General features: G+C 41.3%; 1 protein-coding gene and 1 long non-coding RNA gene across 2 annotated transcripts; both read right to left on the reverse strand.

Moving 5' to 3' along the window:
* Positions 1-15,375: 15,375 nt before the first annotated feature.
* Positions 15,376-19,347, reverse strand: rbm15b (RNA binding motif protein 15B). Its single transcript, XM_031308607.2, has one exon. It carries the CDS (start codon positions 19,108-19,110, stop codon positions 16,594-16,596), a length of 2,517 nt encoding a protein of 838 aa, XP_031164467.2. The 5' UTR covers positions 19,111-19,347; the 3' UTR covers positions 15,376-16,593.
* A 2,720-nt stretch (positions 19,348-22,067) lies between these two features.
* On the reverse strand, positions 22,068-22,364 carry LOC118495305. Its single transcript, XR_004897675.1, has 2 exons — positions 22,234-22,364; positions 22,068-22,185 (listed from the first exon to the last, which is right to left on the reverse strand). It is a non-coding gene; the product is annotated as an uncharacterized LOC118495305 (long non-coding RNA).
* Positions 22,365-22,766: the final 402 nt, after the last annotated feature.

The raw sequence follows: 22,766 nt of genomic DNA on the forward strand, positions 1-22,766 counted from the left end.
ACTACAGTAGAGAGTAGTATGTAGAGAGTAGTATGTAGAGACAACAGAAGAGAGTAGTATGTAGAGAGACAACAGTAGAGAGTAGTATGCAGAGAGACAACAGTAGAGAGTAGTATGTAGAGAGTAGTATGTAGAGACTACAGTAGAGAGTAGTATGTAGAGACTACAGTAGAGAGTAGTATGTAGAGACTACAGTAGAGAGTAGTATGTAGAGACTACAGTAGAAGAGACTACAGTAGAGAGTAGTATGTAGAGACTACAGTAGAGAGTAGTATGTAGAGAGACAACAGTAGAGAGTAGTATGTAGAGAGACAACAGTAGAGAGTAGTATGCAGAGAGACAACAGTAGAGAGTAGTATGCAGAGAGACAACAGTAGAGAGTAGTATGCAGAGAGACAACAGTAGAGAGTAGTATGAAGAGAGACAACAGTAGAGAGTAGTATGTAGAGAGACAACAGTAGAGAGTAGTATGTAGAGAGACAACAGTAGAGAGTAGTATGAAGAGAGACAACAGTAGAGAGTAGTATGTAGAGAGACAACAGTAGAGAGTAGTATGTAGAGAGACAACAGTAGAGAGTAGTATGAAGAGAGACAACAGTAGAGAGTAGTATGCAGAGAGACAACAGTAGAGAGATGTAGAGAGACAACAGTAGAGACTAGTATGTAGAGAGACAACAGTAGAGAGTAGTATGCAGAGAGACAACAGTAGAGAGTAGTATGTAGAGAGTAGTAGAGACAACAGAAGAGAGTAGTATGTAGAGAGACAACAGTAGAGAGTAGTATGTAGAGAGACAACAGTAGAGAGTAGTATGTAGAGAGTAGTATGTAGAGACTACAGTAGAGAGTAGTATGTAGAGACAACAGTAGAGAGTAGTATGTAGAGACTACAGTAGAGAGTAGTATGTAGAGACTACAGTAGAAGAGACTACAGTAGAGAGTAGTATGTAGAGACTACAGTAGAGAGTAGTATGTAGAGAGACAACAGTAGAGAGTAGTATGTAGAGAGACAACAGTAGAGAGTAGTATGCAGAGAGACAACAGTAGAGAGTAGTATGCAGAGAGACAACAGTAGAGAGTAGTATGCAGAGAGACAACAGTAGAGAGTAGTATGTAGAGAGACAACAGTAGAGAGTAGTATGTAGAGAGACAACAGTAGAGAGTAGTATGAAGAGAGACAACAGTAGAGAGTAGTATGTAGAGAGACAACAGTAGAGAGTAGTATGTAGAGAGACAACAGTAGAGAGTAGTATGAGAGAGACAACAGTAGAGAGTAGTATGTAGAGAGACAACAGTAGAGAGTAGTATGTAGAGACAACAGTAGAGAGTAGTATGTAGAGAGACAACAGTAGAGAGTAGTATGTAGAGAGACAACAGTAGAGAGTAGTATGTAGAGAGACAACAGTAGAGAGTAGTATGTAGAGAGACAACAGTAGAGAGTAGTATGCAGAGAGACAACAGTAGAGAGTAGTATGTAGAGAGACAACAGTAGAGAGTAGTATGTAGAGAGACAACAGTAGAGAGTAGTATGAAGAGAGACCACAGTAGAGAGTAGTATGTAGAGAGACAACAGTAGAGAGTAGTATGTAGAGAGACAACAGTAGAGAGTAGTATGAAGAGAGACAACAGTAGAGAGTAGTATGTAGAGAGACAACAGTAGAGAGTAGTATGTAGAGAGACAACAGTAGAGAGTAGTATGTAGAGAGTAGTATGTAGGGACAACAGAAGAGAGTAGTATGTAGAGAGACAACAGTAGAGAGTAGTATGCAGAGAGACAACAGTAGAGAGTAGTATGTAGAGAGACAACAGTAGAGAGTAGTATGTAGAGAGACAACAGTAGAGAGTAGTATGTAGAGAGACAACAGTAGAGAGTAGTATGTAGAGACTACAGTAGAGAGTAGTATGTAGAGACTACAGTAGAGAGTAGTATGTAGAGACTACAGTAGAGAGTAGTATGTAGAGAGACAACAGTAGAGAGTAGTATGTAGAGACAACAGAAGAGAGTAGTATGCAGAGAGACAACAGTAAAGACTAGTATGCAGAGAGACAACAGTAGAGAGTAGTATGTAGAGAGACAACAGTAGAGAGTAGTATGTAGAGAGACAACAGTAGAGAGTAGTATGTAGAGAGACAACAGTAGAGAGTAGTATGTAGAGAGACAACAGTAGAGAGTAGTATGTAGAGAGACAACAGTAGAGAGTAGTATGAGAGAGACAACAGAAGAGAGTAGTATGTAGAGAGACAACAGTAGAGAGTAGTATGTAGAGAGACAACAGTAGAGAGTAGTATGTAGAGAGACAACAGTAGAGAGTAGTATGAAGAGAGACCACAGTAGAGAGTAGTATGTAGAGAGACAACAGTAGAGAGTAGTATGAAGAGACTACAGTAGAGAGTAGTATGTAGAGAGACAACAGTAGAGAGTAGTATGTAGAGACAACAGAAGAGAGTAGTATGCAGAGAGACAACAGTAAAGACTAGTATGCAGAGAGACAACAGTAGAGAGTAGTATGTAGAGAGACAACAGTAGAGAGTAGTATGTAGAGAGACAACAGTAGAGAGTAGTATGTAGAGAGACAACAGTAGAGAGTAGTATGTAGAGACTACAGTAGAAGAGACTACAGTAGAGAGTAGTATGTAGAGACTACAGTAGAGAGTAGTATGTAGAGAGACAACAGTAGAGAGTAGTATGTAGAGAGACAACAGTAGAGAGTAGTATGCAGAGAGACAACAGTAGAGACTAGTATGCAGAGAGACAACAGTAGAGAGTAGTATGCAGAGAGACAACAGTAGAGAGTAGTATGTAGAGAGACAACAGTAGAGAGTAGTATGAAGAGAGACAACAGTAGAGAGTAGTATGTAGAGAGACAACAGTAGAGAGTAGTATGAAGAGAGACAACAGTAGAGAGTAGTATGCAGAGAAACAACAGTAGAGAGTAGTATGTAGAGAGACAACAGTAGAGAGTAGTATGTAGAGAGACAACAGTAGAGAGTAGTATGAAGAGAGACAACAGTAGAGAGTAGTATGCAGAGAGACAACAGTAGAGAGTAGTATGTAGAGAGACAACAGTAGAGACTAGTATGTAGAGAGACAACAGTAGAGAGTAGTATGCAGAGAGACAACAGTAGAGAGTAGTATGTAGAGAGTAGTATCTAGAGACTACAGTAGAGAGTAGTATGTAGAGAGACAACAGTAGAGAGTAGTATGTAGAGAGTAGTATGTAGAGACAACAGAAGAGAGTAGTATGTAGAGAGACAACAGTAGAGAGTAGTATGCAGAGAGACAACAGTAGAGAGTAGTATGTAGAGAGTAGTATGTAGAGACTACAGTAGAGAGTAGTATGTAGAGACTACAGTAGAGAGTAGTATGTAGAGACTACAGTAGAGAGTAGTATGTAGAGACTACAGTAGAAGAGACTACAGTAGAGAGTAGTATGTAGAGACTACAGTAGAGAGTAGTATGTAGAGAGTAGTATGTAGAGACAACAGAAGAGAGTAGTATGTAGAGAGACAACAGTAGAGAGTAGTATGCAGAGAGACAACAGTAGAGAGTAGTATGTAGAGAGTAGTATGTAGAGACTACAGTAGAGAGTAGTATGTAGAGACTACAGTAGAGAGTAGTATGTAGAGACTACAGTAGAAGAGACTACAGTAGAGAGTAGTATGTAGAGACTACAGTAGAGAGTAGTATGTAGAGAGACAACAGTAGAGAGTAGTATGTAGAGAGACAACAGTAGAGAGTAGTATGCAGAGAGACAACAGTAGAGAGTAGTATGTAGAGAGACAACAGTAGAGAGTAGTATGTAGAGAGACAACAGTAGAGAGTAGTATGTAGAGAGACAACAGTAGAGAGTAGTATGTAGAGAGACAACAGTAGAGAGTAGTATGTAGAGAGACAACAGTAGAGAGTAGTATGTAGAGAGACAACAGTAGAGAGTAGTATGTAGAGAGACAACAGTAGAGAGTAGTATGTAGAGAGACAACAGTAGAGAGTAGTATGTAGAGAGACAACAGTAGAGAGTAGTATGCAGAGAGACAACAGTAGAGAGTAGTATGTAGAGAGACAACAGTAGAGAGTAGTATGTAGAGAGACAACAGTAGAGAGTAGTATGAGAGAGACAACAGTAGAGAGTAGTATGTAGAGAGACAACAGTAGAGAGTAGTATGTAGAGAGACAACAGTAGAGAGTAGTATGTAGAGAGACAACAGTAGAGAGTAGTATGTAGAGAGACAACAGTAGAGAGTAGTATGTAGAGAGACAACAGTAGAGAGTAGTATGTAGAGAGACAACAGTAGAGACTAGTATGCAGAGAGACAACAGTAGAGAGTAGTATGTAGAGAGACAACAGTAGAGAGTAGTATGTAGAGAGACAACAGTAGAGAGTAGGATGTAGAGAGACAACAGTAGAGAGTAGTATGTAGAGACTACAGTAGAGAGTAGTATGTAGAGACAACAGTAGAGAGTAGTATGTAGAGACAACAGTAGAGAGTAGTATGTAGAGACAACAGTAGAGAGTAGTATGTAGAGAGACAACAGTAGAGAGTAGTATGTAGAGAGACAACAGTAGAGAGTAGTATGTAGAGAGACAACAGTAGAGAGTAGTATGTAGAGAGACAACAGTAGAGAGTAGTATGCAGAGAGACAACAGTAGAGAGTAGTATGTAGAGAGACAACAGTAGAGAGTAGTATGTAGAGAGACAACAGTAGAGAGTAGTATGTAGAGAGACAACAGTAGAGAGTAGTATGTAGAGAGACAACAGTAGAGAGTAGTATGTAGAGAGACAACAGTAGAGAGTAGTATGTAGAGAGACAACAGTAGAGAGTAGTATGTAGAGAGACAACAGTAGAGAGTAGTATGTAGAGAGACAACAGTAGAGAGTAGTATGTAGAGAGACAACAGTAGAGAGTAGTATGTAGAGAGACAACAGTAGAGAGTAGTATGTAGAGAGACAACAGTAGAGAGTAGTATGTAGAGAGACAACAGTAGAGAGTAGTATGTAGAGAGACAACAGTAGAGAGTAGTATGTAGAGAGACAACAGTAGAGAGTAGTATGTAGAGAGACAACAGTAGAGAGTAGTATGTAGAGAGACAACAGTAGAGAGTAGTATGTAGAGAGACAACAGTAGAGAGTAGTATGTAGAGAGACAACAGTAGAGAGTAGTATGTAGAGAGACAACAGTAGAGAGTAGTATGTAGAGAGACAACAGTAGAGAGTAGTATGTAGAGAGACAACAGTAGAGAGTAGTATGTAGAGAGACAACAGTAGAGAGTAGTATGTAGAGAGACAACAGTAGAGAGTAGTATGTAGAGAGACAACAGTAGAGAGTAGTATGTAGAGAGACAACAGTAGAGAGTAGTATGTAGAGACAACAGTAGAGAGTAGTATGTAGAGACAACAGTAGAGAGTAGTATGTAGAGAGACAACAGTAGAGAGTAGTATGTAGAGAGACAACAGTAGAGAGTAGTATGTAGAGAGTAGTATGTAGAGACTACAGTAGAGAGTAGTATGTAGAGACTACAGTAGAGAGTAGTATGTAGAGAGACAACAGTAGAGAGTAGTATGTAGAGAGACAACAGTAGAGAGTAGTATGTAGAGAGACAACAGTAGAGAGTAGTATGTAGAGAGACAACAGTAGAGAGTAGTATGTAGAGACAACAGTAGAGAGTAGTATGTAGAGAGACAACAGTAGAGAGTAGTATGCAGAGAGACAACAGTAGAGAGTAGTATGTAGAGAGACAACAGTAGAGAGTAGTATGTAGAGAGACAACAGTAGAGAGTAGTATGTAGAGAGACAACAGTAGAGAGTAGTATGTAGAGAGACAACAGTAGAGAGTAGTATGTAGAGAGACAACAGTAGAGAGTAGTATGTAGAGAGACAACAGTAGAGAGTAGTATGTAGAGACAACAGTAGAGAGTAGTATGTAGAGAGACAACAGTAGAGAGTAGTATGTAGAGAGACAACAGTAGAGAGTAGTATGCAGAGAGACAACAGTAGAGAGTAGTATGTAGAGAGACAACAGTAGAGAGTAGTATGTAGAGAGACAACAGTAGAGAGTAGTATGTAGAGAGACAACAGTAGAGAGTAGTATGTAGAGAGACAACAGTAGAGAGTAGTATGTAGAGAGACAACAGTAGAGAGTAGTATGTAGAGAGACAACAGTAGAGAGTAGTATGTAGAGACAACAGTAGAGAGTAGTATGTAGAGACAACAGTAGAGAGTAGTATGTAGAGAGACAACAGTAGAGAGTAGTATGTAGAGAGACAACAGTAGAGAGTAGTATGTAGAGAGACAACAGTAGAGAGTAGTATGTAGAGAGACAACAGTAGAGAGTAGTATGTAGAGAGACAACAGTAGAGAGTAGTATGTAGAGAGACAACAGTAGAGAGTAGTATGCAGAGAGACAACAGTAGAGAGTAGTATGTAGAGAGACAACAGTAGAGAGTAGTATGTAGAGAGACAACAGTAGAGAGTAGTATGTAGAGAGACAACAGTAGAGAGTAGTATGTAGAGAGACAACAGTAGAGAGTAGTATGTAGAGACACAGTAGAGAGTAGTATGTAGAGAGACAACAGTAGAGAGTAGTATGTAGAGAGACAACAGTAGAGAGTAGTATGTAGAGAGACAACAGTAGAGAGTAGTATGTAGAGAGACAACAGTAGAGAGTAGTATGTAGAGAGACAACAGTAGAGAGTAGTATGTAGAGAGACAACAGTAGAGAGTAGTATGTAGAGAGACAACAGTAGAGAGTAGTATGTAGAGAGACAACAGTAGAGAGTAGTATGTAGAGAGACAACAGTAGAGAGTAGTATGTAGAGAGACAACAGTAGAGAGTAGTATGTAGAGAGACAACAGTAGAGAGTAGTATGTAGAGAGACAACAGTAGAGAGTAGTATGTAGAGAGACAACAGTAGAGAGTAGTATGTAGAGAGACAACAGTAGAGAGTAGTATGTAGAGAGACAACAGTAGAGAGTAGTATGTAGAGAGACAACAGTAGAGAGTAGTATGTAGAGAGACAACAGTAGAGAGTAGTATGTAGAGAGACAACAGTAGAGAGTAGTATGTAGAGAGACAACAGTAGAGAGTAGTATGTAGAGACAACAGTAGAGAGTAGTATGTAGAGAGACAACAGTAGAGAGTAGTATGTAGAGACAACAGTAGAGAGTAGTATGTAGAGAGACAACAGTAGAGAGTAGTATGTAGAGACACAGTAGAGTAGTATGAGAGACAACAGTAGAGAGTAGTATGTAGAGAGACAACAGTAGAGAGTAGTATGTAGAGAGACAACAGTAGAGAGTAGTATGTAGAGAGACAACAGTAGAGAGTAGTATGTAGAGAGACAACAGTAGAGAGTAGTATGTAGAGAGACAACAGTAGAGAGTAGTATGTAGAGACAACAGTAGAGAGTAGTATGTAGAGAGACAACAGTAGAGAGTAGTATGAGAGAGACAACAGTAGAGAGTAGTATGTAGAGAGACAACAGTAGAGAGTAGTATGTAGAGAGACAACAGTAGAGAGTAGTATGTAGAGAGACAACAGTAGAGAGTAGTATGTAGAGAGACAACAGTAGAGAGTAGTATGTAGAGAGACAACAGTAGAGAGTAGTATGTAGAGAGACAACAGTAGAGAGTAGTATGAGAGAGACAACAGTAGAGAGTAGTATGTAGAGAGACACAGTAGAGAGTAGTATGTAGAGACAACAGTAGAGAGTAGTATGTAGAGAGACAACAGTAGAGAGTAGTATGTAGAGACAACAGTAGAGAGTAGTATGTAGAGAGACAACAGTAGAGAGTAGTATGTAGAGAGACAACAGTAGAGAGTAGTATGCAGAGAGACAACAGTAGAGAGTAGTATGTAGAGAGACAACAGTAGAGAGTAGTATGCAGAGAGACAACAGTAGAGAGTAGTATGTAGAGAGACAACAGTAGAGAGTAGTATGTAGAGAGACAACAGTAGAGAGTAGTATGTAGAGAGACAACAGTAGAGAGTAGTATGTAGAGAGACACAGTAGAGAGTAGTATGTAGAGAGACAACAGTAGAGAGTAGTATGTAGAGAGACAACAGTAGAGAGTAGTATGTAGAGAGACAACAGTAGAGAGTAGTATGTAGAGAGAAAACAGTAGAGAGTAGTATGCAGAGAGACAACAGTAGAGAGTAGTATGTAGAGAGACAAAAGTAGAGAGTAGTATGTAGAGAGACAACAGTAGAGAGTAGTATGCAGAGAGACAACAGTAGAGAGTAGTATGTAGAGAGACAACAGTAGAGAGTAGTATGTAGAGAGACAACAGTAGAGAGTAGTATGTAGAGAGACAACAGTAGAGAGTAGTATGTAGAGAGACAACAGTAGAGAGTAGTATGTAGAGACTACAGTAGAGAGTAGTATGTAGAGACTACAGTAGAGAGTAGTATGTAGAGACAACAGTAGAGAGTAGTATGTAGAGAGACAACAGTAGAGAGTAGTATGTAGAGAGACAACAGTAGAGAGTAGTATGTAGAGAGACAACAGTAGAGAGTAGTATGCAGAGAGACAACAGTAGAGAGTAGTATGCAGAGAGACAACAGTAGAGAGTAGTATGTAGAGAGACAACAGTAGAGAGTAGTATGTAGAGAGACAACAGTAGAGAGTAGTATGTAGAGACTACAGTAGAGAGTAGTATGTAGAGAGACAACAGTAGAGAGTAGTATGTAGAGAGACAACAGTAGAGAGTAGTATGTAGAGAGACAACAGTAGAGAGTAGTATGTAGAGAGACAACAGTAGAGAGTAGTATGTAGAGAGACAACAGTAGAGAGTAGTATGCAGAGAGACAACAGTAGAGAGTAGTATGCAGAGAGACAACAGTAGAGAGTAGTATGCAGAGAGACAACAGTAGAGAGTAGTATGTAGAGAGACAACAGTAGAGAGTAGTACGTAGAGAGACAACAGTAGAGAGTAGTATGAGAGAGACAACAGTAGAGAGTAGTATGTAGAGAGACAACAGTAGAGAGTAGTATGTAGAGAGACAACAGTAGAGAGTAGTATGAAGAGAGACAACAGTAGAGAGTAGTATGTAGAGAGACAACAGTAGAGAGTAGTATGAAGAGAGACAACAGTAGAGAGTAGTATGTAGAGAGACAACAGTAGAGAGTAGTATGCAGAGAGACAACAGTAGAGAGTAGTATGTAGAGAGACAACAGTAGAGAGTAGTATGCAGAGAGACAACAGTAGAGAGTAGTATGCAGAGAGACAACAGTAGAGAGTAGTATGTAGAGAGACAACAGTAGAGAGTAGTATGTAGAGAGACAACAGTAGAGAGTAGTATGAAGAGAGACAACAGTAGAGAGTAGTATGTAGAGAGACAACAGTAGAGAGTAGTATGTAGAGAGACAACAGTAGAGAGTAGTATGTAGAGAGACAACAGTAGAGAGTAGTATGTAGAGAGACAACAGTAGAGAGTAGTATGAAGAGAGACAACAGTAGAGAGTAGTATGTAGAGAGACAACAGTAGAGAGTAGTATGCAGAGAGACAACAGTAGAGAGTAGTATGCAGAGAGACAACAGTAGAGAGTAGTATGTAGAGAGACAACAGTAGAGAGTAGTATGTAGAGAGACAACAGTAGAGAGTAGTATGTAGAGAGTAGTATGTAGAGACTACAGTAGAGAGTAGTATGTAGAGACTACAGTAGAGAGTAGTATGTAGAGACTACAGTAGAGAGTAGTATGTAGAGAGACAACAGTAGAGAGTAGTATGTAGAGAGACAACAGTAGAGAGTAGTATGCAGAGAGACAACAGTAGAGACTAGTATGCAGAGAGACAACAGTAGAGAGTAGTATGTAGAGAGACAACAGTAGAGAGTAGTATGCAGAGAGACAACAGTAGAGAGTAGTATGCAGAGAGACAACAGTAGAGAGTAGTATGTAGAGAGACAACAGTAGAGAGTAGTATGTAGAGAGACAACAGTAGAGAGTAGTATGCAGAGAGACAACAGTAGAGAGTAGTATGTAGAGAGACAACAGTAGAGAGTAGTATGCAGAGAGACAACAGTAGAGAGTAGTATGTAGAGAGACAACAGTAGAGAGTAGTATGAAGAGAGACAACAGTAGAGAGTAGTATGAAGAGAGACAACAGTAGAGAGTAGTATGTAGAGAGACAACAGTAGAGAGTAGTATGTAGAGAGACAACAGTAGAGAGTAGTATGTAGAGAGTAGTATGTAGAGACTACAGTAGAGAGTAGTATGTAGAGACTACAGTAGAGAGTAGTATGTAGAGACTACAGTAGAGAGTAGTATGTAGAGACTACAGTAGAGAGTAGTATGTAGAGAGACAACAGTAGAGAGTAGTATGTAGAGAGACAACAGTAGAGAGTAGTATGCAGAGAGACAACAGTAGAGACTAGTATGCAGAGAGACAACAGTAGAGAGTAGTATGCAGAGAGACAACAGTAGAGAGTAGTATGCAGAGAGACAACAGTAGAGAGTAGTATGAAGAGAGACAACAGTAGAGAGTAGTATGCAGAGAGACAACAGTAGAGAGTAGTATGTAGAGAGACAACAGTAGAGAGTAGTATGAAGAGAGACAACAGTAGAGAGTAGTATGTAGAGAGACAACAGTAGAGAGTAGTATGAAGAGAGACAACAGTAGAGAGTAGTATGCAGAGAGACAACAGTAGAGAGTAGTATGTAGAGAGACAACAGTAGAGAGTAGTATGAAGAGAGACAACAGTAGAGAGTAGTATGAAGAGAGACAACAGTAGAGAGTAGTATGTAGAGAGACAACAGTAGAGAGTAGTATGTAGAGAGACAACAGTAGAGAGTAGTATGAAGAGAGACAACAGTAGAGAGTAGTATGCAGAGAGACAACAGTAGAGAGTAGTATGTAGAGAGACAACAGTAGAGAGTAGTATGTAGAGAGACAACAGTAGAGAGTAGTATGCAGAGAGACAACAGTAGAGAGTAGTATGTAGAGAGACAACAGTAGAGAGTAGTATGAAGAGAGACAACAGTAGAGAGTAGTATGCAGAGAGACAACAGTAGAGAGTAGTATGCAGAGAGACAACAGTAGAGAGTAGTATGCAGAGAGACAACAGTAGAGAGTAGTATGCAGAGAGACAACAGTAGAGAGTAGTATGTAGAGAGACAACAGTAGAGAGTAGTATGTAGAGAGACAACAGTAGAGAGTAGTATGAAGAGAGACAACAGTAGAGAGTAGTATGTAGAGAGACAACAGTAGAGAGTAGTACGTAGAGAGACAACAGTAGAGAGTAGTACGAAGAGAGACAACAGTAGAGAGTAGTACGTAGAGAGACAACAGTAGAGAGTAGTACGCAGAGAGACAACAGTAGAGAGTAGTATGAAGAGAGACAACAGTAGAGAGTAGTATGTAGAGAGACAACAGTAGAGAGTAGTATGCAGAGAGACAACAGTAGAGAGTAGTATGAAGAGAGACAACAGTAGAGAGTAGTATGCAGAGAGACAACAGTAGAGAGTAGTATGCAGAGAGACAACAGTAGTATTGTAATATATATTGTAATATTGTTTTCATGTTATTGCTGATATCCATCAGTTTTGTTCTTATTGTTACATTATGTTGACATGATTGTTGCTTTTTGCACGAATGTTAACCTGATGCTTTATTGTCTGCATCTGTACAACTGGATGATGTTCATGTGTTGTGTTGACTTCGGGTCACATTGACCCGTTTTCAATTTCTGTTTTATATTAGAAAATATGGGACGTAGAAATAAGCGCTGAAAATGTGTAGAAGAAACATTTAACAATTTAAAACGTTGGAAAAAGCAAAAACAAAAAAAAGGCGTCCAATACGTCGAAAAAATAATTTGTTTTCAAGGTTGACGGGAATACAACACAAGGGTTAAATGTTTCCCTGTTTATGCAATACTGTGTCAATATGGGCATGGTAATAAAGCCTCTTTGAGTTTGAGAGACACACACACACACACACACGTCTGCTTTTGTGTTTCTCAGCTTTTCGTTTAAGTCTTCTTAACTTTTGACATTTAGTTTGTCTGTAAACAAAGCGGGAATTAAACTGTTTATCTTCAGTGTTACGCGTCGTCTGATTCTTCTTCAGTCTTTACATCTTTGAACAGTTTACTGATTTAAAACAAAGACTACATTCTTAAAATCTGATTTCTGTTCCCTGATTAAATTAATATTCCTCTGAGTTTTGACATTTTCAAGGTTGACATGGCCCCCCCAGGGGGCGCCGGGAGTCCAAAAGACTGAAGAAAAGTGAAAGATAATGACAAAAAAATATGTTGAGGAAAAAGTGACAAAAACATCTGAATATGCGACAAAAATATAAAAGAAAATGTTAAAAACGTGGAGTTTTGAAAGAACTAGAAACATCTTCCAGCTCTAATCTTTATATGGTTTTTAGTAAAACATCAAATGGAGGAAACGACATTTAGAAACGCTTGGGGCGTCGGAAGTCCAAATGACTGAAAAAAAGATAAATATAAACGTCGAAAGACACGCCCAAAGTGTTGAAAAAAAAAAGTCAAAAATGTTTTTAAAAAAGCGACTAAAATGCAGAAAAAAATGAGCCAAAAACGTCAGAATAAGCGATCGAATAAGCAACAAAAATGTGATGGACATGGTGATGGGAAAAAAAACAACCCAAATCAGCTAAAATGTTGCCTAGGGCCCCAAACTGGGCCTAAAGCAGTGGTTCTCAAATGATGGTACGTGTCCCTCTAGGGGTACTCTGGAGGACTGCAGGGGGTACATGACATCTTTTGCTAAATGTTTTTCAGTTCCAAGGCTGGAGTTACTTCTACGGTCTTTTTTTCTTCAAAGTTTTTTTCTACTTTTTTCAGTTTGTCGCTCATTTTAATTTTTTGTCACTTTTGTCGCCCTTGCCTTCCTTCTTTCTACTGTGTCTTTTTCAAAGTTTGTATTACTATTTTTGACCTATTCTTGCCTTATTTCCTTCTTTCTACCGTCTTTTTCCAAGTTTCCAGGTCCAAGGCTGTTGTTTAATAAATCTATCACTGACATCGCTGTACTCTTCCTCTTTATATTGACAATTTTTTTTTCTACCATAAATTATTCGCGCTGTACATGACTTAAAAAACACTGTTCAAAGGGGCCAAACTAGCCCGGGGTAAACACACACACACACACACACACACACAATCCATGACAACAGGAAAAAGTCTACAGCTGCCAACAACAGTTTCCACATTTTATTTTTTGTTATATTTCAGTTTTGGTTTGAAAAAACAAAAAAACAAAAAAAACTGTTTTTGTCCCTAAAACACCTTCGAAGTTGACACGAAACGTTCACTGAACATCGGAGTAAACGCGGTTCAGTCCCATACATCTCAGGAGACTCTCTGGAGCTGGATTTGACTGAAATCATCACGCAGCTGTTGTTTGAAGAGCTGCAAAGATTCAGAGATTAGGTGTCAACTATTAAATTGCCAACTATTCTGATAATTTATTAATCAGGTTGAGACATTTTTTTTTATGTAAAAACAGTCAAACTTGTGTGATGTGAGCTTGTTGAATATGAATATTGTTCTAGTGTCTTCTCTCCTCTGGGACAGTAAACTGAAGATCTTTGAGTTGTGGACAAAACAAGACATTTGAGGACGTCATCTTGGGACTTTGGGAAACATTGATCCATATTTTTCACCATTTTAGAGATCAAATTCATTCATCAATCAATCCATTCATTCAGAAAATAATCCACAATGAAAGAAAAAACGTTGGTGCTGCACGCACACACACACACACACACACACACAGAGAGAGACACACACAGAGAGAGAGAGAGAGACACACACACACACACACATATATACAGAGAGAGACACACACACACACACACACACACACACACACACACACAGAGAGAGAGACACACAGAGAGAGAGAGAGACACACACACACACACACACACACACACACACACACACACACACACACAGAGAGACACACACACAGAGAGACACACACACACACACACACACACACACACACACACACACACACACACACACACACAGACACAGTAAAAAGTAGAACTTGTGTGGTGTCAGCTTGTTAAATGTGAATATGTCCTAGTGTCTTCTCTCCTCTGGGACAGGAAACTGAAGATCTTTGAGTTGTGGACAAAACAGGACATTTGAAAGATGTTGGATGTTTGAATTAAGAGACAAAGTAACGACGTAACTGAGGCTAAAGGTCATGGCAGATGCAACAATAACAGATGGATGGATCGGTGTATTAAAATTGAATAAAAGTTTGTATACAATATAAAAACCATCATCAAACCAGTAATAAGATCAGGTTTCGCACCAGTTTAACAGCTGAGATCTGTCAGACAGATTACAGAAAGACAGACAAAATACAAACATGTTTTCATCCTTTTCCTGCATGCAACAACACCTCAGACCAGGGCTGCACAACATGTAGTTTTCTGATCGTCATAGCGATATTAACTGCCGCAAGTTAACACATCGCAGTATCGTGGTAGTTTGCGTCTCTTGGTAGTCATTTTGTGTCGTTGTAGTTGTCCCTTTGTGGGGGTTTGGGGTATCGGTGTTGAATGTTTTTGACCGATACCCAGCCCTCAAGTTATGGCGTGTTTTCCTCGTATCGTGCAGCCCTAGATCAAACACACTCATGCCTTTCAAAACGAAGGAGATCTGGAATGGTTGGACTGATAAAACACTCCCCATGTAGAATATACAGTCACAGGACGGGTCAGGGAATTCACTTTAGTCTCTAGCAGGGTTCAACGTTAAGGGGTTTTTCCACTTGTCTGTTTGCGCAAGTGAAAAATAAATAAATCGAAATGCCCGGATTTTTACTTACTGGCCCCTATTACAAATCTTTTTTCTCGAAGATTTAAAAAAATAAAAAAATAACCTGACAAAAAAAGTCAACACAAAAAAACGTCAAAAGCTAAAAAAAAAAAAAAAAAAAAAACTTGGGGAAAAATGTTGAAAAGTAAACAAAAATAAAAAAATAAGTCCAAGTATAAAAATACACCCAAAAAAAAAGTAAAAAAGTAAAAAAAATAAATAAATAAAAAATAATAAAAAAGTCCAGGCATTTAAAAAAAAAAAAAAAAAGTCAAAAGCATTGGGAAAAAAAATAAAAAATAAGTCAAATGTCGAAAGAAAAGAAAGTAAAAAAAATAAGTCCAAGTATAAAAACACAAGGAAATGTCAAAAAGTAAATAAAATAATAAATAATAATAAAAAGTCCAAGTATAAAAACAAAAAAAAAAATGTCAAAAAGTAAATAAATAAAATAATAATAATAAATGTCAAAAGCATTGGGAAAAAAATAAAAATACGTCAAATGTCAAAAGAAAATAAAGTAAAAAAAAATTTAAAAATAAGTCCAAGTATAAAAACACAAAAAAACATCAAACGTCGAATGGAAAAAAAAAAAAAAAACGTCAAAAATAAATAAAAAAACAAAAACACCTAAAAGCATCAAAACGTGTAAAGCGTGAAGCACCAACTCAATTCCCGATTGGCCGACAGCACATTCCAAGAAATCATTCAACAAACATTCCCTGGCGGTAAAGAGAACGATAATGTTACTGATGGTTATTCATACGATGACGCACAAACAGGGAAACTGGGTTATATTTACGCTCCCGAACGCGGCGTTGTACTTCATCGGGAAACCCTTAACGTTGAACCCTGCTCTCTAGACTCGTCCCCACTTTCAGTTTACAGTACAATCACTTTGTATAAAAAACCTTCCCGCCCCCCCCCCCCCCCAAACACACGCACATCTATATATAATCGGATAACAACTTGGTAGATTTGGATAAAAAGGAAAACATTAAAGTAACCGAGCACACGAACAAACCCTCAGATTTAGTGTTGTACGGTACAGCTTAAGAGTATAAAGGTCTATACATTTACATTTACATCCTCTCTCCTTTTAAGGGTTTCTCATTACATTTAGACTCGCGACTCTACGGAAGCTTACTGCTGCCTAGAAAGAAAGTGGAACGTTTTTATAAAGTTACAAGATGTTTTCACGTTATAACATATTTTTGTGTTTGAAAAAAAGATTTTTTACAAGATATTTTTGGGCGTTTTTTTAAAACATATTTTTGCGTCTAATTACATATTTTCATGTTTCATTGTTGCGTTCTAACAAGACAAATGATCAGGTTTATCACGTGGAAAGTTTCACGTTATAACTTGATAAATAGAAAAGATGCTCTTGTTATAATTTGCTAAGTTCTGTGTTGTTAAAACCTTCAAAATATCTTGTTAAACGTTAAAAAAAATCCCCATACATCTTATTACTATGAGATTCCCACGAAATAACGTGATACCGATTTGTATTTTCTTTTTCAGACGTGGCAGCAATACGCCTCCGTACGTAAAATCACCGTTAACAATGTGACAACCAATCGCTCACTGGAGAGAGGGAGAAGTGATAAAGAGGAAGAGGGTAAAAGAGAGATGTAGTGTACTTTGCTGTGTAGATACTGAATATAAACCATAAAAACACATCTTTCTAAAAACAACACGGAAGTATTTGTAGTTACGTTTCCTCTCCGCTCTCTCTCCGTGTGTGTGTGTGTGACTTTAAGTGTCTGTAATCTTGAGCGTAATTCAATTAGTGTCACTGACGATCACAATAACCATGTGCTCCTCGTCCAGATTACCCACAGTCCTTTTGGCGGCCTGCAGGTACTGCTGCGAGAACACGCCGGGCGGGAACGCGTACAGCATCGCCCCGGGGCCGCCCTCTTTCGCGGCGGGCAGACTCACGACCCCCGCCGCCTCCTTGTTCCGCAGGTAGGTCACCAGGTGGCGAAGCAGCCGCGCCTGCAGCCCCGGCTCGAGGGCGGGCGCCTGGCGGTCGATGGGGCCCTGCAGAGCCAGCAGGATGGCGAAGCCGTCGGGGCGGCCGAGTTTGATGCGCCGCGTCACCTCGTCCAGCCGCGTCTGGTCCATGCGGAGCCGCTGGGCGATCTTCAGCTGGCCCGGCTGGTTCTGGCTCTGCAGCTTCAGCGTGTCGCGCATCACGGCGCTGAAGAATGCGGCCCCGCCCTCCAGCATGTACAGCTCCGTGGGGAAGCTGCTGTTCTTCAGGGCGAAGAAGCCGTGCCACGTTTTGGGCAGCGATGCCTGGGCGAACTCCGACAGCGTGCCGGGAGGGGAAGAGGAGGTGTGCGTGGCGTCCGTGTGGGCGGCGGCGGGGGAGACGGCCGCGATTAGCTCACTGCTGCCACGATGGGGGTGGTGGTGGTGGTTGTTGAGGTGTTCGCCGGGTCTTTTGCCGTGGTGGCGGCCGGACGGCGGGTCCTCGTCGGTGGCGGCGGGGGAGTGGTCTCTCGGCTCTGTGGTGGAGTCCGGCGCCCGAACCTGCGCTCGGTCGGGGCTCGCATCAGGAGAAACGGGCCCCCGAACCCGCGACCTCCCCCTCTCTTTCTCCTTCTCCCTCTCTCTGTCCTCCGGCGGTCGGTCGGCGGACAGACTCCTCCTCCGGTTCCTCCTCTCCTCCCTCTCTTTCAGCCACCGCTCCCGGCTGCGGCTGCGGCTCCTCGCCGATCGCCCGCTCCGCCCGAACGCCTCCACGCCCCCCGCTCTTCTCTCCAGGCTGCGGGTGGGGCTGCTGGGAAAGTCTCTCTCCAGCAGTGCCCGCTCTCTCTCCCTCGCCGAGATGAGGCTGTAGGAGGACGGCGGCGGCGGCGAGCGGTCCCTGGCTCCTCGCAGCTCCCGCTCCAGGCTGCGATGGCGGCTGTAGGCGTCCCCGAGAACGTCGTAGTGGGAGGGGGCTGCGACGGGCGGCTGGTATCCGGGGGGAAACGGTCGAGAGGGGCTCTCCTCGACCTTAGCAAAGTCAACCCTTAAACGCCGCTCGGGCCCGCCCAAAGGGAACCCCCTCATCTGGCCGCAGGCGGCTTGGGCAGCGTCCAAACTTTCATACTGAATGTAAGCAAAACTGTCCCCCTTGCCGTAGTCGATACTCCGTATACTTCCAAAGCGGTCGAACTCCCGGGCGAGGGCGGCGAGGGAGTTCCCAGGGCCGAGACCGCCCACCCAGAGCCGCGTGGTGGGGTTGGCTTTGCCGTAGCCGATCTTGATCGGATTTCCGCCCATGAGTCGCCCCTGCATGGCCACTTTGGCCCGGTGCGCCATGTCCAGGTTCTGAAACTTCACAAAAGCGTACGCCCCGCCCTGTCCACGGGCGGGCCGTTTAATCACGACATCCTCAATGACGCCATACTTGTCAAACCCCCTCCTCAGTTCTGCCTCTGTAACATTACCGTCCAAATTTCCAATAAAAAGGTTGCTGGTCGCCCTCTGGTCATCCTCTGGTTTTAAATCCTCCACTACTGGCATTGTTGGGATGCCATAGGGCCGGCCCCTCTCATCCAACATACCATAATAATCCAGAAGCCTCTCCCTCTCTCTGCTGAGCCCCAGGGTCTCCAGGGCGTAATGTCTGGCTCTGATGTCTCTGATGTTGCTCGCACCGGGACCAGGCGGGGAAATGGACCGCTGTCTGTAGGGGAACGGCGCATGCAGTGGCAGATATCCCGCGTCTGGCGGCGTGACGCTGCGCCTTCTGACGTACATGGGTTCGATTTTTAACTGCCGCTCACCCAGAACTAACCTGGAGGATTTGGCGTGCCTGGCTTCTTTTGCGTCCTCCGGGTGACGGAAATTCACGTACGCGATGCGTCCCAGCTCCGGCGTGTGCGACAGTTTCACGCTAACGTCCCCGAACTTTTTGAACTCGTGAAACAGCGCGTCCTCCACGTCCTCGTCCGAGACCTGCGAGCCGAGGTTGCTGATGAGCAGCGTTTTGTACTCCAGTGTGCCCGGTCTGGCGGCGGGGAGCTCCGCCGCGGCCGTGGTACGTAGCGGCGGGCGGCCGAGGAGGCTGAGCTCGTGCCGGTGGTGGAGCTCCAGTGCAGCGGCCGCGCGCTCGTCTCTGAGCCGCGGCTTCTCTCTCTCCCTGCTCCGGCTGCGGCGGTGATACCCCCGGCTCTCCGCCAGCAGCAGAGCCAGCGGCGGCGGCGGTAGCTCCTCTCTCCGTCCGCTCTCCCGTTCCCTTTCCCGTATCCGTTTAGCGACGGCCCTGGACGGACTAGCCTCTCTCCCGGCCTGCCTCTTCATCTTCGAAGGATGATGGAGCTCAAACTTTTCGGTGCCTGCAACGGGAATCCGGCTCGCGGAGCGATTTCCAGGGGTGTTAGCAAAAACAGCGAGGCAGACGACAGCTTCGACAAAGACACCCAACCGCTCAAGACGCTGAATACTTGCATATATATCGAAATAAAAGCATAAACTCGTTTAAAAACATGTCAGCCGCGGAGGATCTACACCTACGCCGCCATCTTGGACAATAGGAATGTGCGCTCTCGCTAAGGGGGAGCGGAGACTGCGTGACGCATCGTCGGCGGACGTCATGACGTAACACGCTTTATTTTGGACCACAGTAAAGTTAAGGACATAAAGAAGATTATTTTTTTGTAACATGAGAAATTTAACATTGAATACATTGTTAACGTATTTGTTTTATCTGGCAAAATGTACTTGCATAAGTGCAAAACAACAAAAAAAATGTTATGTGAATTTAAAGAATACATATATTAAGGCTGTCAAAATATATATATATAGAATTAGAATTTAACGTGGACCCAAAAGCCATTTAGAGACAAGAGATTAAAAAAAATTCTGAAAAAACTGTTTTTATTTTGTGTGTGTGTGTGTGTAATGGGAGGGGGGACTGGTTTTAGGATGTGGGAACGACTGAGCCCATGATAATTTCATTGATGCAACTTTGCACATTTGTATTATTGTAGCTTGCACTGAATATTGAATAATTCATGTTTTTCCTTCCTGCCCAGGAACTACGGGCTGAAAATAGCATTTGTGCTACAACCTGATGCAAAGCATCTTGTGGCCCATCAAACTATTATTTAAAACGCTGGTCATTAAACATCTAACAAGGCTATCTGGTCTTTTTTTTTAGTACATCACAATGTTTGACACCTCAATGTTGAATAAAAGTTTAAAAAAATATATATACTGTACAAATATGTGGATACAGAAAATGAATGTCTAACTTTCCGTTCAGGTATTCATTCAAAGCTATCTGGAATCAGTTTTTGGACTATTTGATTCACTAAGAACACATTTCATGTCAACGTTACCCTCGTCTCTTAACGGACACGTTAAAGGAAATCCTATCCTCCACTCCACATGGCCTTTTTCATGTTTTAATGAAAAAAAAGAACAGTACAGTTGTAACAAAAGACATGAGAAGGTCACTGTGAAACAGAACAGAATGTTATAAGTTTTCATTTCCCGCTTTTTTTTTTTCTTCGTACACACCGTTTGCTTACATCAAACAATAAAATATCTATCCCCCATATCTTATCCATTTTTTTGGGAGGTTTAACTGGTCACTTTCTGCAACATGTGGAAGAAAATATGTTGTTTCTCTCCATGTTCAGGAACCCTAAAATGTTGTGATTGGTTTAAAGAAATGCCAAGAAACCAGAGCAGGTTTTTCTCCCATCCAGGAATGCTGTGTGGACTAGCCAGACCTTCCTCCGCAGCGCTGTGGAAGAAGGTCTGACGAGTAGTTAGAATAATCTGTATTTTGCTGCCTTGTTACAATGTTCACAACACTTACATCAGCACTTCAGAAACCATCTGGGATGTCAACAGTCAGATCAAAACAAAGACCCAAAACAAAGCCGGGAAACAACCATCACTTAGTAGAAATGAAAAAACCTAAATCTTTAAAAAAGAAAAAGCCTAAATAAATATCTTACCTACAGTAAATATGCGTTACTTTGCCGACACAAGTGCTGCAACAATGTTTGACGTTGGTCTGCTGTAACCGACAGAGATAGACCTTTAAAACCTCTTTGAGACCCTTCTGTTTAACCAGAAACAGCTCTGAAGTCGCTAGCGCTAAACCCACCAGACTCCATTTAAAAAAACTGTACTTTTAGCGTGTATAAAGCCAACATATTTTCACATGGAAATCAGTAAACTGTGTTTATTTCAACCAAACATAGAGTTGTGAGGGTTGGAAAAGTGGAAAGACGACCCAAAACGGCCTTTCATAGTTTTATTTTGTTTCTGTCCACTTTGAATGAAGTGTATTTTACGATGCTAAAATTACTGTTTTTTTACATGGAGTCTGGTGGGTTTAGCGAATGCGATTTCACAGATGTTTTTAGGTTTAGAAAAAGGATCTTACTCTTTAACAGAAAGCTCTTCACTCCTTAAAAATCCTTTCTTTAATGTTGTCAGACACTTAGAATATTTGCTAGCGCACCTTCCGGTGTCAAAGACTAGTTAAGTGTGCTTTAACATAAGTCACCCATACTCGATGGCCTCTGTGAGTATTTAGTTTTGTACAGAACTTCCCTCGAGAGAGGCTCTAACTACAAGAAGTCTGAAATCATTCTTCCTCATTTCAGCCAGATTTACAAAAATGAATGCATTCAATTCTCCTTTCAAAGTATTCCTTATAACCCACTGACAAACAGTTGCGTAGCACGAGGGCTGCACAACATATCGTTTTTATTGTCATCGCGACATCAACCGGCGCAATAAACACCGCGAAAAGCTGCGATGCATCGGTTAAGACACTCCCGAGTTTCTGTTAGTTAAAAGAAAATATCAGCAGAAAACTGCACTTTAAAATGTAACCTTTTTTTTTTTTTTTTTTTTTTTTTAAGTGCTGCCTTTTATGTTCAATTCAATGTTCGATTTGTTCAATAAAACAAAGTTGGAAGTGATTTCCTTTCATTTGTTTTTAAGTCAACAAGCAGTTTGTTGTACTTAAGCAGACGACTGAAAGCAGCAGAACTGAGAACACTTTAATATCGGATTATTTGTCGTGATATTCCACACCGTTATTGCACATTTTCCTCATATCGTGCAGCCCTAATTAGCACCTGCATTTTCCTAGGAGAAGACCATTTGCTGCTTCTTGTTGTGAGTGTTGAATATTCACAGCCATTCCCATAAAATAAAGTTGAACTTCTTGTGGATTACTGGCCAGGCCACATGGTGCTGTATAATATAAAGAAATAAGAAAACAAAAGTAGTTACGTTCATTTTTTTTTAATATTGGCACAATGTGTTTGACTCTGTGTTGGAATATGGGTGACTTTGTTAACTGAAAAAGACTAAATTAGAGGTTAAAAAGGGGAAAGCGGTCATGGGCTTTTGTTTACATGAACTTTAAAGGAATGTATCTTAAAGAGTAACGACCGTTTTTTTTTTTTTCAACCTGTATGTTTGTCTGTCTAAGTGACTGATGGGAACAACAATGTTTGACGTTGGTCTGCTGTAACCGACAGAGACAGACCTTTAAAACCTCTTTGAGACCTTTCTGTTTAACCAGAAACAGCTCTGAAGTCGCTAGCGCCAAACCCACCAGACTCCATTTAAAAAAGCGTGTATAGAGCCTAAGTATTTTCACATGTAAATCTGTAAACTATGTGTTTATTTCAACCAAACCTAGAGTTGTGATGGTTGGAAAAGTGGAAAAGACGACCCAAAACGTCTTGTCATGGTTTTATTTTGTTTCTGTCCACTTTGAACGAAGTGTATTTTACGATGCTAAAATTACTGTTTATTTACATGGAGTCTGGTGGGTTTAGCGAACGCGATTTCACGGATGTTTTTAGGTTTAAAAAAAGGATCTTACTCTTTAACAGAAAGATCGACCTCCTTAGAAATCCTTTCCATAATGTTGTCAGACACTTAGAATATTAATCTGAGCCTGTCAGCGGTAAAACGAG

The sequence above is a fragment of the Sander lucioperca genome, chromosome 6 (assembly GCF_008315115.2).
Source record: "Sander lucioperca isolate FBNREF2018 chromosome 6, SLUC_FBN_1.2, whole genome shotgun sequence".
Taxonomy (NCBI): domain Eukaryota; kingdom Metazoa; phylum Chordata; class Actinopteri; order Perciformes; family Percidae; genus Sander; species Sander lucioperca.